Source organism: Penaeus monodon, chromosome 11 (genome assembly GCF_015228065.2).
Source record: "Penaeus monodon isolate SGIC_2016 chromosome 11, NSTDA_Pmon_1, whole genome shotgun sequence".
NCBI lineage: Eukaryota > Metazoa > Arthropoda > Malacostraca > Decapoda > Penaeidae > Penaeus > Penaeus monodon.
In genome coordinates this window covers 8,857,400-8,872,598 of record NC_051396.1, presented here as the reverse complement: position 1 = coordinate 8,872,598, position 15,199 = coordinate 8,857,400, and the positions used below count along the sequence as shown (strand labels likewise).

General features: G+C 37.6%; 1 protein-coding gene across 3 annotated transcripts in view; it reads left to right on the top strand.

Moving 5' to 3' along the window:
* The window catches only part of LOC119578720 (transmembrane protein 183-like), a 137,862-nt gene extending 123,420 nt beyond the window's left edge, over window positions 1-14,442 (top strand). For 2 of the 3 annotated variants that reach the window (XM_037926322.1, XM_037926323.1), the window contains exons 7-8: window positions 12,750-12,929; window positions 14,292-14,442. In XM_037926322.1, the coding sequence (XP_037782250.1) occupies window positions 12,750-12,929; window positions 14,292-14,366 (255 nt within the window). In that variant the 3' untranslated portion in view covers window positions 14,367-14,442. Of the gene's footprint in view, window positions 298-12,749; window positions 12,930-14,291 lie in introns of those variants that run through there. The other variant, XM_037926324.1, reaches the window with a different exon arrangement.
* Window positions 14,443-15,199: the final 757 nt, after the last annotated feature.

Genomic DNA, 15,199 nt, shown 5'->3' with positions numbered 1-15,199 from the left:
CAGGACTTAGTTCATGGGTCAGATAATGTGGTATCGTGACAAAATGCAATTACACCTTCACAAATTATATCTCAAGCAAATGTTGGGGCATCTACTACTAATGATTTTCAAAGTTTTCAAGTTACCATCAAGGCAACATAGGACAGCTTTGGGGGAATTATTCAGTGATCCATGGATAAACAATACAGTTCAGAGAAAAAGTTTATTTTCTTTTAAAGACCTCCTGTCTCAGATAGTATTCCTACATCATTACATTTTTCTAATAATGACAAACCAGCCCTAGATACAGCCATAGATTTTTGATTTTTTTTTTTTTATGGACATATTTTTGAGAAATGAAAATATTTTGTCAAGTTTATATTCAATCATTTTTCCTAGGCAGAAGAAAGATGCAAATGTCAGGATCATACTTAGTCTCAGACAATTCAATGGGTATGTAGTAGTATGTATACTCTTAAAGATATTTTACTTCTGTCTATAAAGAATTGTTTCTTTGTGTCCAATGATTTAAACCATGCATATTTTTCAGTCCCAGTATGCAAGAAGGATTGTTTGTGGTTCAAATTTACATGGAATGGTGAATTATGGCAATTTACTTCTTTACCTCAGGGGATTCTCTTCATCACCTAGACTTTTTACAAAGTTGTTGAAGGTGCCATTTTTACATTTTCAGGCCTTAGGCATTTTGGCAATGATTTACATAGATGATTGCCTTATGATGACAAATTCTAAGGAAAATTTGAAAGATGTGAGGTACATTGCCTCAACATTGGATGAATTAGGTTTCATAATTAATTTAGAGAAATCAGAAATTGAATTCTTGGGTTTTTTATTTAATTCCAAGCATAAAAAAGAAGGAGATAAGATCAGAAGATTGGATTTATAATTATTACAAATTAATGAGATTACAATCAGAGATTTAGCCAGTTTCATTGGTAATGTGGTTACAACAGAGGAAGCAGTACCTTGGACACCCATAAGATATAAATATTCAGAAGTTTTAAAGAATAAGGCACTTAAGGAAAGCTGTGGTGTTTCGAATACTTTGTTGTGTTTGGATAAGAGGGCAGAATGTCTCATAAAATAGTGGACAAGAAACAATTATTCTTTTATTATTAAATTACTGCATACATCATATCCAGTTGCATTTATCTCCACAGATACATCAGTGTCTGGCTGATGGGCTGCACAGTTCATAAAATTACTGACGGTCACTGGGCTGAACATGAGAAAGACTACATGAATACTTTGGAGCTAAAAGCTGTTCTTTTTGGTCTTATGTCTCTTTTACAGGATATAAAAAAGAAATATGTTTGAATAAAATTGGATAATACAACATTTATAGCAAACGTTAACTATTATACTGGATGTAAGGGAAGAAATTTTTGACTGGGCTCATTGTGGTGAAATAGATTTATCTGCTAATTACATCAAAGGTTCTTTGAACATCACTGCAGATTTAGCTTCACATGTAAGAAATTTCAGTAAAGAGTGGAGACTAATACCAGCCATTTGCAAAATTTATGGAGAACCCTCCATTGATCTTTTTGCAACTCGAGTTAACACGCACCTACCCCTTTTTTATTTTTGGAAGCCAGACCTTGAAGTACTAGGCATGTCACATAATGGATCATACAGAACACTCATTGGCTAGAATTCTGTATGAAAACCCCTGATCTCAATTCAGCAGGCAATTACAGCCAGGGATTCCGTCCCAGGAACATCTAGGCAATATTTCTTTGACTTTTCTGATGGAGAGGTTGAAGATGAGGTTAATAGTTATGTCTCTCAGTCATAGTGAACACTGCATTTAAGTAGATCACAGAACCCTGATTTCTCCAATTATGAATTTGATTTTGTCTATCTATATGATAGCAATATTAACTCAGATGAGCCATTCTCAGAGTATGTGAACCGTATTAGTGCCTGCAATTTACCAGGTAATCCTGGGTTCAAGTGCTGTTAGAAGTAGAATGTGCCCAGGAAGTATGGCTTCAAGGCAACACCCAGGTTGACAGTAAACCTTTATGCATCAAACTTGCCTTATGAATTCTTGAAGGCTTTTTCACAGAAGAGATTCTGAATATAATTCGGACTTGGTAAAAGGGCATGAGCATAGATGGATGCTCCTAACGCTTTCCCAAGTTCCAAGTATGGATCACCATATATCTGATGATGGGCATATCCCCAAAGTCACACCAGGCCTAGCACTGGGCAAAGGATGGTCTCCATGAGGCCCCTTTTTTCCCAAAACATATGTCTCAAGATCATTATCACTAGATTTCCACATGCTTCCATTTTGCCGACAACAATGTCTGTGACAAGCAGAACAGGCTGTGGAAGCTTAGCCACATTGTTGAGCTACTACAGCATCAGTTCAAGGAAGTATATATTCCACCACAGATGGTAAAGGTGGATGAGTTTTTGTAGAAATTTAGAGGTTGCCTAATGTGAGTCACTTACAAACCAATGAAGAGGGCTGGTTCATAAGATTTACAAGCTAAGTGTGTCAACAGGCCCCACGTATGGCTATACATGTGCCTTCTATTTTTATACAGGCCAGGATGAGGATGAGGTACCAGCTTTCACATGTGGACATGCTGGATAAGGGATACACATAATACATTGATAACTGGTACACCTCCCCCACCTTTGTTTCACTGGTTCCAGTGGAGGCAGATGAATACCTCTGATACAGTGCAGTTGAAAAGGAAGTGGATGCCACACAACTTCCCTGAGAAGATGGCACTGAGTGCATTGGAGAGGAGGAGTACTTCCACCAGCATGCTGTGGCTGAAGTGGATAAATAAAAAAAGTCGTCCATGTCCTCTACTTTACATGGTTAAACAATGGTAGAGACAGATAGGGAGAGCTCGTCATCAAACGCCAGTGTTATTGACTACAGCAAACGCATGAAGGATGTGAACATTGGAGACTAACTTTCTTTTTTGTACCCATTAGTCAGGAAAAACCTCAAATGGTACAAAAGGGATCTTCTTGCACCTTTTTGATATGGCAATGAGCAATGCCCTTCTGCTGTTCAAGCTGGTAGATGACAACATTGGGCAGCAGCTGATATTCAGGCAAGAGGTATTTAGAGGCCTCTTACTAGAATATTTGCCTCGTTCTCAGAAATATAGTGGCTGAGGACCTCCAGCAGTAACTAATTTGGCTCTAAGGCTTCAAGGCAGAAACCCTCAACAAGATAAAGGGAAAGAAATACAAGTGCTGGTATGTGTGCTACACACATGGTTAAAGAAAGTTGACTAAAGTGCAGTGGCACATTTGTATAGTGCGCCTCTGTCTCTTTGGCTGTTTCAAAAATTATCACAATAAAGAGAAGTATTGATTCAAATTTTACACATTATATATATTGTAAATATTTTTTTTTTTACATGGAAATACATGTATATGTTTTACTCTTTTTTAATTCTTCACATGAAGTTCTAAGAACAATAAGCTCACAAATGTTTATAGAATACGCTATGACACTAGTAAAATGATACAATTACCTATTGTCCAGCCATTTTTATCCTTTCTGAAAAAATACAAAAAAGATGAAAGTCCTCTTTTTTGCTTACCATTAAACAGTGATAAGTAGATTCGATAAGTAGGTGACAGTATACTATAAAGAGCTACAGATTACTTTGTTACAATATCTCATTTGCTGACCTCTTCCAAATACCTAATATTCATGTCTGAACTACTGGCAAAACTTTTATTTTCAAACCTTCCCAGTTTTCCAACAAGATGAGAAGCCAGTATCAAATTTACTGTCTCCCACACAGCCCAATCCTGAAATCATTACCACGGTGGCACCATATAAGATAAACCCGCAACAAGGGTCAAAACAAGGTAGTGTATTTGCTTGTGAGGTCAGCAGCTACACAGCATACCGAATTACCTAAATATGGGATCTTGACTTGATTTTGAATATTTTTAAAGCTTGGGAAAACAATGATAGTTTGTCACTATCAACCTTATCCAAGAAAGTTGCAGCTCTGCTAATGATTTTATTAAGACAGAGGTTTCACACCACTGATTTGACATCAGGAACATGTTGCTTACTCAAAAGGAAATCATTTTTAAAATTGGTGATCCTTTGAAAAAATCCAATATCAGGCAATAGGTTTCACTGCATATATGTCGGATAAAAAAATATGGATTGTAGAAGCCATTAGAACTTCTGTATAATTGACAAGTAAACTGCAAATTCAGTCAGACTAGACAAAATTATTAATCAGGAAACTAAGGCATCTAAGGCCACAATTCCCTCCCAATCCCTTACTTCTTGTTGGGGGCTTAGGAGACGGAGACAGAGGCCCCTACCTTGGATCTCAGCCCTTGCTTCAACAAATTTTGCATGGTCTTTTCTTCTCGCCCTTCCAATTTCCTTCTCTTCTTCATCCCTTCTTCTGTCCACTTATCCTAATCATTAACTCATTTTTACCCTATTTTCCCTGTACTTTATCATAGTGCTATATGACCATTGATAACTAGCACATTTATTTGTTTTAACCTTTGACCATTAAGGCCACAATTACTAGATGGGTCAATGATGTAATGAAAGAATCAGGTATCAGTGAGGATTTGTTTAATACATATTTAGTATGGTATCCAACTCTTAAATATTTAAATCAGGAATGGCCTGGGAAAGCATCAGGAAAGTGATTGCATGGGGATGTGAATCCACTATTACCAAACATTATAACAAGATCATTTTACCTGTTAGCACATTTGGGCAAACAATCTTTAATTCTAATTCATATACAGGAAGTCAGTAATCGTATATTTTAGTATACTTTCTACAAATTTCTTAACCAATTGCCGACGGGTGGCATGTACGTACATGCCATGGCATGTCGGGACCATCTGCCGGGGGCACGTACGCACATGCCATAGAGTATGCATGGACATGCCATGAATTTTTTTTTGTTACAATCACGGCAAAAGATTATTTTTTTGTGATTAAGTCTGTTCTAACACTTTCTCATTTTTACCATGCAACAAACAAAAAAAATCCAACAAACCGACAATTTCAACTCCATGATGCCACACACTGTTTATTTTATTCGGACTATAGACCGAATAATGATCAACTATGGAGTCTATATAACAACAAAAATACCCTTCAGTCTCAATTTATCAGGAAATTTGGCAAGTAGAGACTGTAAAAAATATTGGAAATTGAAAATACAACATATCTTCGTAGTATTACGAAGAAACGGCATGGGATGCTGGTATTTGGCATGAGTGGTCGCGCATGCTCGGGCGACGATATAAGCCCCCGGCAGCGAGGCCCCGGCCTCTATGAATGCTACCCGTCAATTATGGGTTAATCAGTAATTAATTCTTTGTTGGGGAGGAGGCTACGAATAGTCATGCATGATGTGACAATGCTGAGCAGACATCCATGGAAGAATTGCAAGATTATTGTAACTTACATGGTAAGTGTGCAATGATTGGAATTCTTCTTAGGCTGTGCAGCCCAGCTTTGTGTGGTCATGCATGCCTCCCCTTTTTCAGCCATGACCCTTAGTTACTGCTGAAACTACATGCATTATATATATATATATATATATATATATATATATATATATATATATATATATATATATATATATATATATATATATATATATATACATACATACATACATACATACATACATACATACATACATACATACATACTACATATATATATATATATATATATATATATATATATATATATATATATATATATATATATATATGTATGATATGGTGTATAGGAAACTTAACTATTGAAATGAGTTACAGTACAAATTTGGGGGGAATAATTTAGTATTTCACTCATTTATATATACTGTCTTCATCAGTTGCCCTCTGTTCACAAAATAAGCTGTTATGTTCTATGAGTATTAGTTTTTCTAGTGATGTGGTATTACACATCACTAATTCATCCCCACTACAGATGAAGTCTGAATGCTTGGATCATCACACTTCAGTCTCAAATGACCATGCAAACCTGGGCAGCACAACCTAGGAAGAACTCTATTGACTGCACACTTACCATGTAAGCTACAATGATCTTGCAATTATCATGTATAGATAGTGAACGAACAATAAGGTACCACAAGGTGAGTGTATATCTAATATTGCAATCTTTGATGAGGCAATGGGGGAAAGGAAACGATGGGTGGTTTGTCTACTTGAAATATACTGTACAGTGCCAGAATTACTATTTCAGACTATGTTCCATTCACAACTAAAAAGAGGCAGGATATACAGTTGTATGAATGGCTCAGGGAGAGAAGAAACTACAAGGGGAAAGAGGGTAAGGGAATGGCATAGCAGATGTGGCAGGAGGAAGCTTGCCAGATGGTATCGAAATTTGTGGACACTCCATGTTCATACACAATGAAAAATATGGGGAAAACATCCCATTATTTTCTGATTGCTTGTGCACAATTATGGCAAAGCAGATTTTATATATAAAATAAGGCTGGGCAATTTTCAAATCTAACATCAGTATTTGGTTGTTATTGTTTGAACAGAAATAGTAATAATAATGGTAGCAATAGTCATTATATGAACTTCTCATCAGTGGGTGGCATTGATCTATATGGCATGGCATGACTAGATGTGTATGCTAAACAATTGTTTGCATGTTTGCCCAGTCTACAGAGCGTGAGAAGTTTCAGCCCCTTAAAGTAGGGCTTAAGGTCACTTTTTAGATGCAATATCTAATAAATCATATATACATTCTGGCAGAATTGTAGACAAGGGAGTTCATACATATCATGTGCTTCAAATTTTTCCCTTGAGCTGCCAACTGCACACAGTACCCAAGGTATGGTCCAGTATGGCATGGAAAGCAACTATCTGCATTGGAATAATAGTTATTATTGAATAATAGGCCTAATGATAATGATAATAGTAAGGTAATAGTAATGCTACTAGCTACCCATTAACTTAAGTCAACTCAGGCTGGTAGCTGACTGCTTTATTGGGGACACACAAGATGTGAGGGGCAGATCTTAATCATTTCTGAAACTTGGATTGCATTTTTCTTTCGGAGGACAAATTTGTAGTTAAAGAATTATTAGATTTTATTAACAAAGCAAGTGCTATCTAGTTTTGTATAGTTTTATTCTGGTCTTATTAACCCTTAACCTCTGAACCGACATGGTGCTGACATGGTCGTGGTTCCAGATGACAGGTCATTCATGTCATGGCCAGCTTGGATTGTGGCTGTAGGTGACGGGTCATTTGCATCGTGTTATGATGATGTTTGCATTACATTTATGCTGCCCTCATGACACATGCCTTGGGGCATTGCCTGAGGGAGAACAGGATGTGTAATGCTATGATTGGCTATTGTGTTTTATGAAAGGTGATATTTAGCACATAAATCATTTGCCTGCTATGCATGGAAGATTTCATCACCAAAACATTGTGCTGTGGTGCTCTTAGGGCGATTCCAGTGTGACTGTCTTGAAGTATGACAGACAAAAGGGAAGTACAGAAGCTAGGGGAGTATCAGCTTTGTACATAACTATATACAGTCTATTATTACATAAAATAAGATTTGTGATAATGAGTTTTTTTTCTTCTTCTTCTTCCATATCCCTCACTAAAACCACATTGCATCTTGTACACCGAGTGTAACACATCTTATTTATTGAAATGGACTAATGTACACAGTCAGGCTACTACAGGTTTGAGCCAGCAACTAAAATGAATATCATGCATCTCTGAATATGCCAAAAACATTATAGTCATGTTTTCTATACAATGATAATTTCACTTTTTTAGTGCTGTGCTGCAAGTGCAATACACCAGCCTTGTTTGAAAAAGGCCCCGGAGACAAAGTCCAGTCAGCCACACGTACTCTTCAGAGCAAAGGCCAAGCAGTCCCAAACTCTCCCAGAGGCAGTGGGTTAAGAACAGCTTTTTATCAGCTGAAATTTAGCATTTTTTCTTTCATTTAAAAAATGAGGGGGGGGGGTGCATGTTTATTGTCTGTTCATTTGACTCTCCAATACCTGGAGCCTAGAAATGTTTGAAATAAGGATATTCATTAGTCTGTACAACTCTGGGGATTGTAGGAAATTTATAGTTCTTATTTACATAGATATATAATTTTTGTAAGGAAACACTTATGTCAACACTTATATATCAAAGAGGATATATTAAAAATAAAGCTAAAAGTGGACAAACTTAATTGAATCTTTCAGTCTCTCCATGAATTCAACTATACTCTAGAAAACAACATAAAGCATACCATGCAAACAGCACACATATCAAGCACTCAGCACTTCTCACAAACACATTCCCACCAAAAAGGAACAAGTCAACATACCCATCAAACATTAGCCACAATTACCAATGGGACCACAGTCAGTCAATGCCTCATCATGTGACACCACACCACACATTCCACTATCAACCACATAACACAGCTACAGATCAAACTTTCCCCAACAGTCCGCATGCATACTAAGCACAATGATTACAGAATCTCACAAAGAGTCTTACAGTAAAAATCAGCATAGACTTTGACTCCCACTCACAAACAAAAAGCAGAATGCTGCTCTATGTAGCAGTACTAAATACTAGCTTGCAAAGTACATTCCAGCAAAATAGCCTTAATATACTATAACATCAGGACAACACAGAGAATCCTTTTTAGTCTGTACGTGCATGATGTACTAATACACCCCAAAACATGCATGCCTCTAAAGTGTATATCACTGTAATTTTAAATTACCATAATGTGGACACATAGTTAATACAAGCCCAACAATACATTCAAATGCATACAGAGTGGCTCAGTCACAACAGTGTCAATGTTGCACCCTTAAAATTGAAAAGTATTCTACTAGGGTTTCCTTCCTAAGATTCTGTCCCCCAAAATGTTATCATGATCCCAGGAAGGTTTGAAAAATCAAAGGATTTCCAACTTATAGTCGTGTCATTGCTGTACAGCTAGAATAGAATCTGCAGCAATTAGTCATGAGTTTGATAAAAATACATGTAACCTACTGCTATACATGTACAATAACTCCCACCCACATCCATAGAAGTAGAGAGAAACTTCTTAGCAGCAGGATTATTTATGACAAAAAAAGAGAACTTAGTTAACCCACTCACAATGGAAGCTCCCAACACTGTACCCATACATAGGCCAGGATGTGTGCAGGCTCAGCTGCTTGTGGGGAAAATTAGAAATACAAGAAACATGAATTTATCCCACTCTCTACACTTATGGCATAAACAATTGTATAGGTAAGGAGGCTTCACTCCATCTCATCCTCCACAGTCTTTTTCATATTCTACCCCTTCCTTCCTAATTACTACTTTCCATCTCCCTTCAGCCCCTTACTTTAACAACACCCTCTTCTTCTAATAATGTCTCCATAAACAAGTAAGGAACATTTACTTCTGCAGCTGTCCAAATCGTTCTTCAGCTACACCCAAGCTCAAGCATTATCTATTCATATTGAATTGACTGGCAAACATCTTTCTGTCCAGCTTTGTCCCTCCCTTAATACTTGTACCAGAACTGTCTCCATCTCCCTGATAGATTGCTCTGTCTACAGCAAGGACTGGTGAAACTGTGAAAACAACTTGCTCACCTGCCTTGTTGTCTATGATGCATTATCAATACAATGCTACACTATTTTCCTAGAGGTCTCCAGAAGTCCTGTACTAATATTCCCAAAATTACTTCCCATAGACGTGACCTCCCCTATGATGTTTATGTTGGCAAAGAAGCCTGCCCTGTCTGACTATATCAACCCTTCCCCAGTCAATGTCAGAAAGGTTGATGTCTAGGCCACCCTGCCACACATTGTCACTTCACAGCCTGTCTGCCCTCTATGTGCCCAGCCTGGTCATGATCATTCAGACTGCCCTGCACAGTCACTCACTACTGTATATTGTGGTGGCTTCCAAAATGCATTTTATAGTGGCTGTCCTACCAACAAGTTTGAGTGAGGTATAAATTCTCGGATTTAAATTTGGTCTCTCCTAATGCAAGGCCAGACAGGAAGCAAGCTGATGAGGTTTTTTCTTGCTCCCTACTCCAGTGCTGTCTTTTAATCTGACCCAACCCCTTCCTCCCAAGATGTTTCTACATCTCCCTCAGTATCTCTTTCCCCCACTCCATACATTCCTACCTATTCCCCCTCCTTCTTTCAGATAATTCTTTTGCCATTCTAAATCCAGACACTCCAGTCTATACTTCTTCCCCTATGCCAACCCCTCTTCCTTCTCACTCTACCCACCAATGTTCCACCTCATCTTCTCCTACCACATCCTCTCCTACATCTACCTCTTTGTCTGCTCCTTAAATATCTAATTCTTCTTCTTCCCCTCATAAGAAGACCTTCATTTCTGACTTCCCCAACCAAATTCCATCCAGAAAATCTTGAGTACATTCACAACTTTCTAATCATGTGCCAAAAAAAACATGCCTGTCCCTCATCCACCCCACAATCTCTGCTCCCATTCCCTCTATATTCAAAGTGACTACCAACATCCATCCTTCTCCTAATTGTGTTTCCTCTACACCTCTTCTTTGTGGTCCCTCCCAACACACCCCATCCTCCCCTTCCCTGGATCCTCCCCCTACTGACATCCTCCTGATACTGCACCTCCTGCCCCTGATCCCAAGTCTTATCCCCCAGGTTCTTCCCCTCTTACTTCTCTGACCCCTATTTATAGTAGCTCTCTGATCTAATTGCTCTTCCTTAATTCCTGTCTTACCCAGTGGACATCCTTGCAGAATCCCACTTTTTCCTTGGACAACTCATTTTCCTTTCTGATCAGCTCCCCCCTCCCCTTTCCCCTTTCTGCTAAGTCTTGCTTAAACCCATTTACCCACCCCCTCTGCCCTCACTCCTCTCTACCTTTTTTAGTACCATACTATCCTAAACTGCTGTACTACTTTGGATGTGTTGCACATTCAATCATTAACTCACCCTCACCCCTTCATCCTTTTACACCTATGCATTTCTGTAGTGGTACATGACCTTTGATCTATATCGTATATATTTTTGCTTTGTAACCATTAATCATTGACAAAAATGATAGCATGTTCTTCCTTGTCTGAGTGAGTGTTTTACTTTGAGGCTCTTGAATTTGGTGACAAGTTTTCAAGGATTTTCAATGCATATATAATGATGTAACTTCCTCTTTGTTTTGTAAAGAGAAAACCATGAGTTGTTATAGATTTTCCTATTAAAAGAGGCCTGCCATTTTGTCTAAAAAAATCTTTGAATCTGTTGTTGTGATGTTATGTCTTTTTAAGACTTGGATTCCATACTTGACACACATTCCAGTCTTGGAATCAATGGTGTTTTCCAAAGTGGAAGTAGATGTTCTGGATCTTTTGTCTGAAATGTTGTCATCATCCATCCATTCATAAAGTCTGTTAATTGCCTGCTCAGTGTGATGTTTGAAACTCGTACCATTACTCATGAACAGGCCTAGGTCTTTTGCAACTTTTTTTTTCCTGTAACCTCAATTCCTTCAAAATTAGTGATTCTAACAAAAGGATATTTTTTGACATAGGAGCATGCCTTTCTTTCTTTCTTCCTTTCTTTTTTGTGTGAAAAAAAAAATGAAGTCATCATACAAGTCTCCCCTGGCTTTCATTGGGACAGAGGAGAAATTAGTACTCTCGGTGTCAGATCTGAATAATTCACCTAGTAATCCTATTTTATAGGAGACTGACTGAAGACTGCTTGGTTGAGTCAGAGGGCAGCCAGAACCAGTCAATTGGTCACTGCATCTGGGATTTCTTTTGTAATTTTCATGATGTTTTATGACTGTGATGATGAATTTGTAAGTGCCAATTCTGTGATAAAATAATGATACACAAAGGTCAGGACAAGTAGGAGGTTTTGAAATTAAGTTATCAGCAGTACAAGTCAGGGTGCTTATATCAAGAGCCATTGACCCTTCATTAGGACCCAAAAAGATTGTTGTCACTACTGGTAACAATTCACATGGGGTGATTACAGGAGTAAAGAAATTAATTATGTTTCACTATTGCTAAATTTTAGGTAATGATTTCAATCACAGGTAGTTATGAAAAGTGCTGATAATTTATCATGTAATTTTTTAACCCTTAATTCCAAAGACACACTTGAGTATATTTGGACTTCTGACATTCAGACTGTTGGACTATTTTCACCTTTTTCTTTTTGCTGGCAGTGGGAGGTAGAGAGTGTAAGTAATTCTCATACTGTTTGGTAAGTTTCCTCTGGCTGTACCCTATAGAACCTACCTTTGTTATTCCATCCCCTTGAACCCCTTTGTCTCCAGAAGCATATATAGGCACCTCTTGCCATTGTTCCCAACTCTCTTACAAGTGAATAACCAGAATAAGTATTAAGTGAGAATATACACAATACACCCACATAAATATCTCTATCACCAGGCCTTATGTAACCCACATGCCTCCTTGAACCAATCAGAGAGAGAAAGAGTGAGTGAGTATGTGAGAGTTTGCATTGTGATTTTCTTAATATTCCTTATAGACATGTTAGTACAGAGAGCAGACATTAAATAAATTGCAGAATGGATAATAAGTATGGAGAAAATAGTCTGCTGTTTTTCTCTCTTTCTTTTTCTTCTTCATTTTTTCTTTCTTTTCTTTATCTGTATCTTATTTTTTTTCCCCACAAACCAAAACCCCAAGCAGAATCATTTTGATAGACCACGAAAAATCCTCACCTAGGATGTATTTTCAGGCCATTACGAGCTGCATATGTGCCGTCCCCATGGTGATGGGCGAATTCCTCCACCATGCCGGTCTTGGGGTGTCAGCTGATCTGCGCTCTCACCGTTTACACCTCTCACTTGCCCCAGCACACCTCCTCCCCAGCACGGCATCAGCCAAGTCGCGGAAATATCAGGTTCCCTACAAAGAGGTGTGTCTTGTAACATTGTAATTATTTGTTTGTTTTTTGTACTTTAGTCTTTTCCAGGATGTTGCATTATCCTTCTCTCTATTTCTCTCTCTCTCTCTCTCTGTCTGTCTCTCTCTCTCTCTCTCTCTCTCTCTCTCTCTCTCTCTCTCTCTCTCTCTCTCTCTCTCTCTCTCTCTCTCTCTCTCTCTCTCTCTCTCTCTCTCTCTCTCTCTCTCTCTCTCTCTCCTCTTTCCTCTCTCTCTCCTCTCTCTCTCTCTCCCTACTCTCTTCTCCCTCTCTCTCTCTCCCTACTCTCTCTCTCTCTCTCTCTCTCATCTCCTCTTCCTCTCTTCTTTCTCTCTCTCCTCTCTCTCTCTCTCCTCCTCTCTCCTCCCTCTCCCTCTCCTCCTTCCCTCCTCCCTTCCTCCCTTCTCCTTCCTCCCTCTCCTCCCTTCCTCCTCTTCCTCCCTTTCCTCTCCTTCTCTCCCTTCTCTCACTCCTCATCCTAGAATATAGATCGTTCAGCACAGAAGTAGTTGACCCACCAATAGATATGCTGAAAAGAAACGCATTTGACATTTTAGGATGCATTTTAACTTTGCAGGACTACTAGTAAAACAAATGGTGGATATTATTACAGTGCCTTCCCTCAACATCCTCACTGAAGCAATCAGCATAGGACTAGTAAATCAGTAGATTACTAGCATTCCTTCATCCCTATGTTTTCATCTGTACACAATGGTGATGATAATGATGATATTCATGAAGAAGATTATAATGAGTATGAATAAGATAAAGATAATAACAATAATAAAGATTATGAGAGTAGTAATGATAATGAAAATAGCATTATGTTTTAGTATTCTGCTGTGAATAAGAACAGAGAAAGGCTCTTCCTTTGCTCTAAGCTGTGATTAAACCTGATGCACTACCACTCCTTTAATTCACTGTTTATCATTAATAATGCAATTATAATTATAATTTCTGTTTGCCATTGAATACCAAAGAAATAATGTTTTCATTCCAATCTGTAATAAAAGGAACAATCTTTTTTCCTTCTTCTTCTTTTTTTCTTCCTTCTTCTTCTTCTTCTTCTTCTTCTTCTTCTTCTTCTTCTTCCCAGAGAAATAGTTTCTAAATTCTTTATTATGTGAGTGAAAGCAATTTTATACATATAAAGTTCATTGGAAATTAAGCATTACAATATTTTTCTTTTAACTTAACTGAAGAGGAATGGGGGTAGAGGTAATGGTGATCTATCATGATACTGCTGGATATAACAGTGCCAAGAAGTTTGAGAACCAGTCCAAAGAGATAATAAAAATCACATTTCTGTTTTGTCATAAACACTCTAATTCTCAAATGATAATATTTTTTTTTCAGGTCATGCTAGAGCCCGTGCGTGATGTACGTGTATACCCTTGGTGGCACCCCCAGTATTGGAAATGTGGGAGATAAAACTATTGTTACATCATTTTTTTCATATCATTTATAGGTCTTCCATGATTTGCATAATAAATTGTATGCATTGTTATCATCTTTTTTTTACTCTTCCCTTTACCTTTGGCATGGATTACCAGATAATTTGTATTAAAAAAAAAAATGCCTTTTTTAAGCTTATTCTGAACATCAAAATATTCCAAATGTCAAAGGAAAGTTGAATTAAACTATGAAATATTATTAGTTATTTTTTAATTGTAAAGAAACAGTATATTTACAAATTATTGCTATGACATCTACAATAGTCCAGAACCTGGATTAACTCCCTCAGATCAAGGTGAACATAACATAAAAGCTCAGTTAGTTCACCCTAATAAGTTACTCAACTACCATGAACTACAGTTACCTAACACTTCATGTTTAATAGTTTAGAATTGTGACTATTATGGTCAAAATGTTAATGGTTATTAGTGAAAAAATATGATTCATAGGTATACATCATTTGATTCTGTTTATTCTTGGCTTCATATTGCACAAAAGACTTGACTCAATTGGAATTTTAACTCCTTAGATCCAGTTGCATCATGACAATCAAATGACCAAAAATCATTAGGCATATGTGAGCGGCTGCTTTGCACTGCATTTAGGCCGAGTGCAAGCGAGCATGTGTGTATGGCGTCAAGCCTCTATGCCTTCTATTTGCAATGTTATTTCCTCTTTTTATGCATAAACATTTTTAGCTTTTTTACCATTTTCCAATGTCCATATTTGTCATATGGTAATATGGAAATAGACTGTTTTCTTTACACAGACTCCATATCATCTCTCTAGGTAGTCTACAGTTCAGTGCA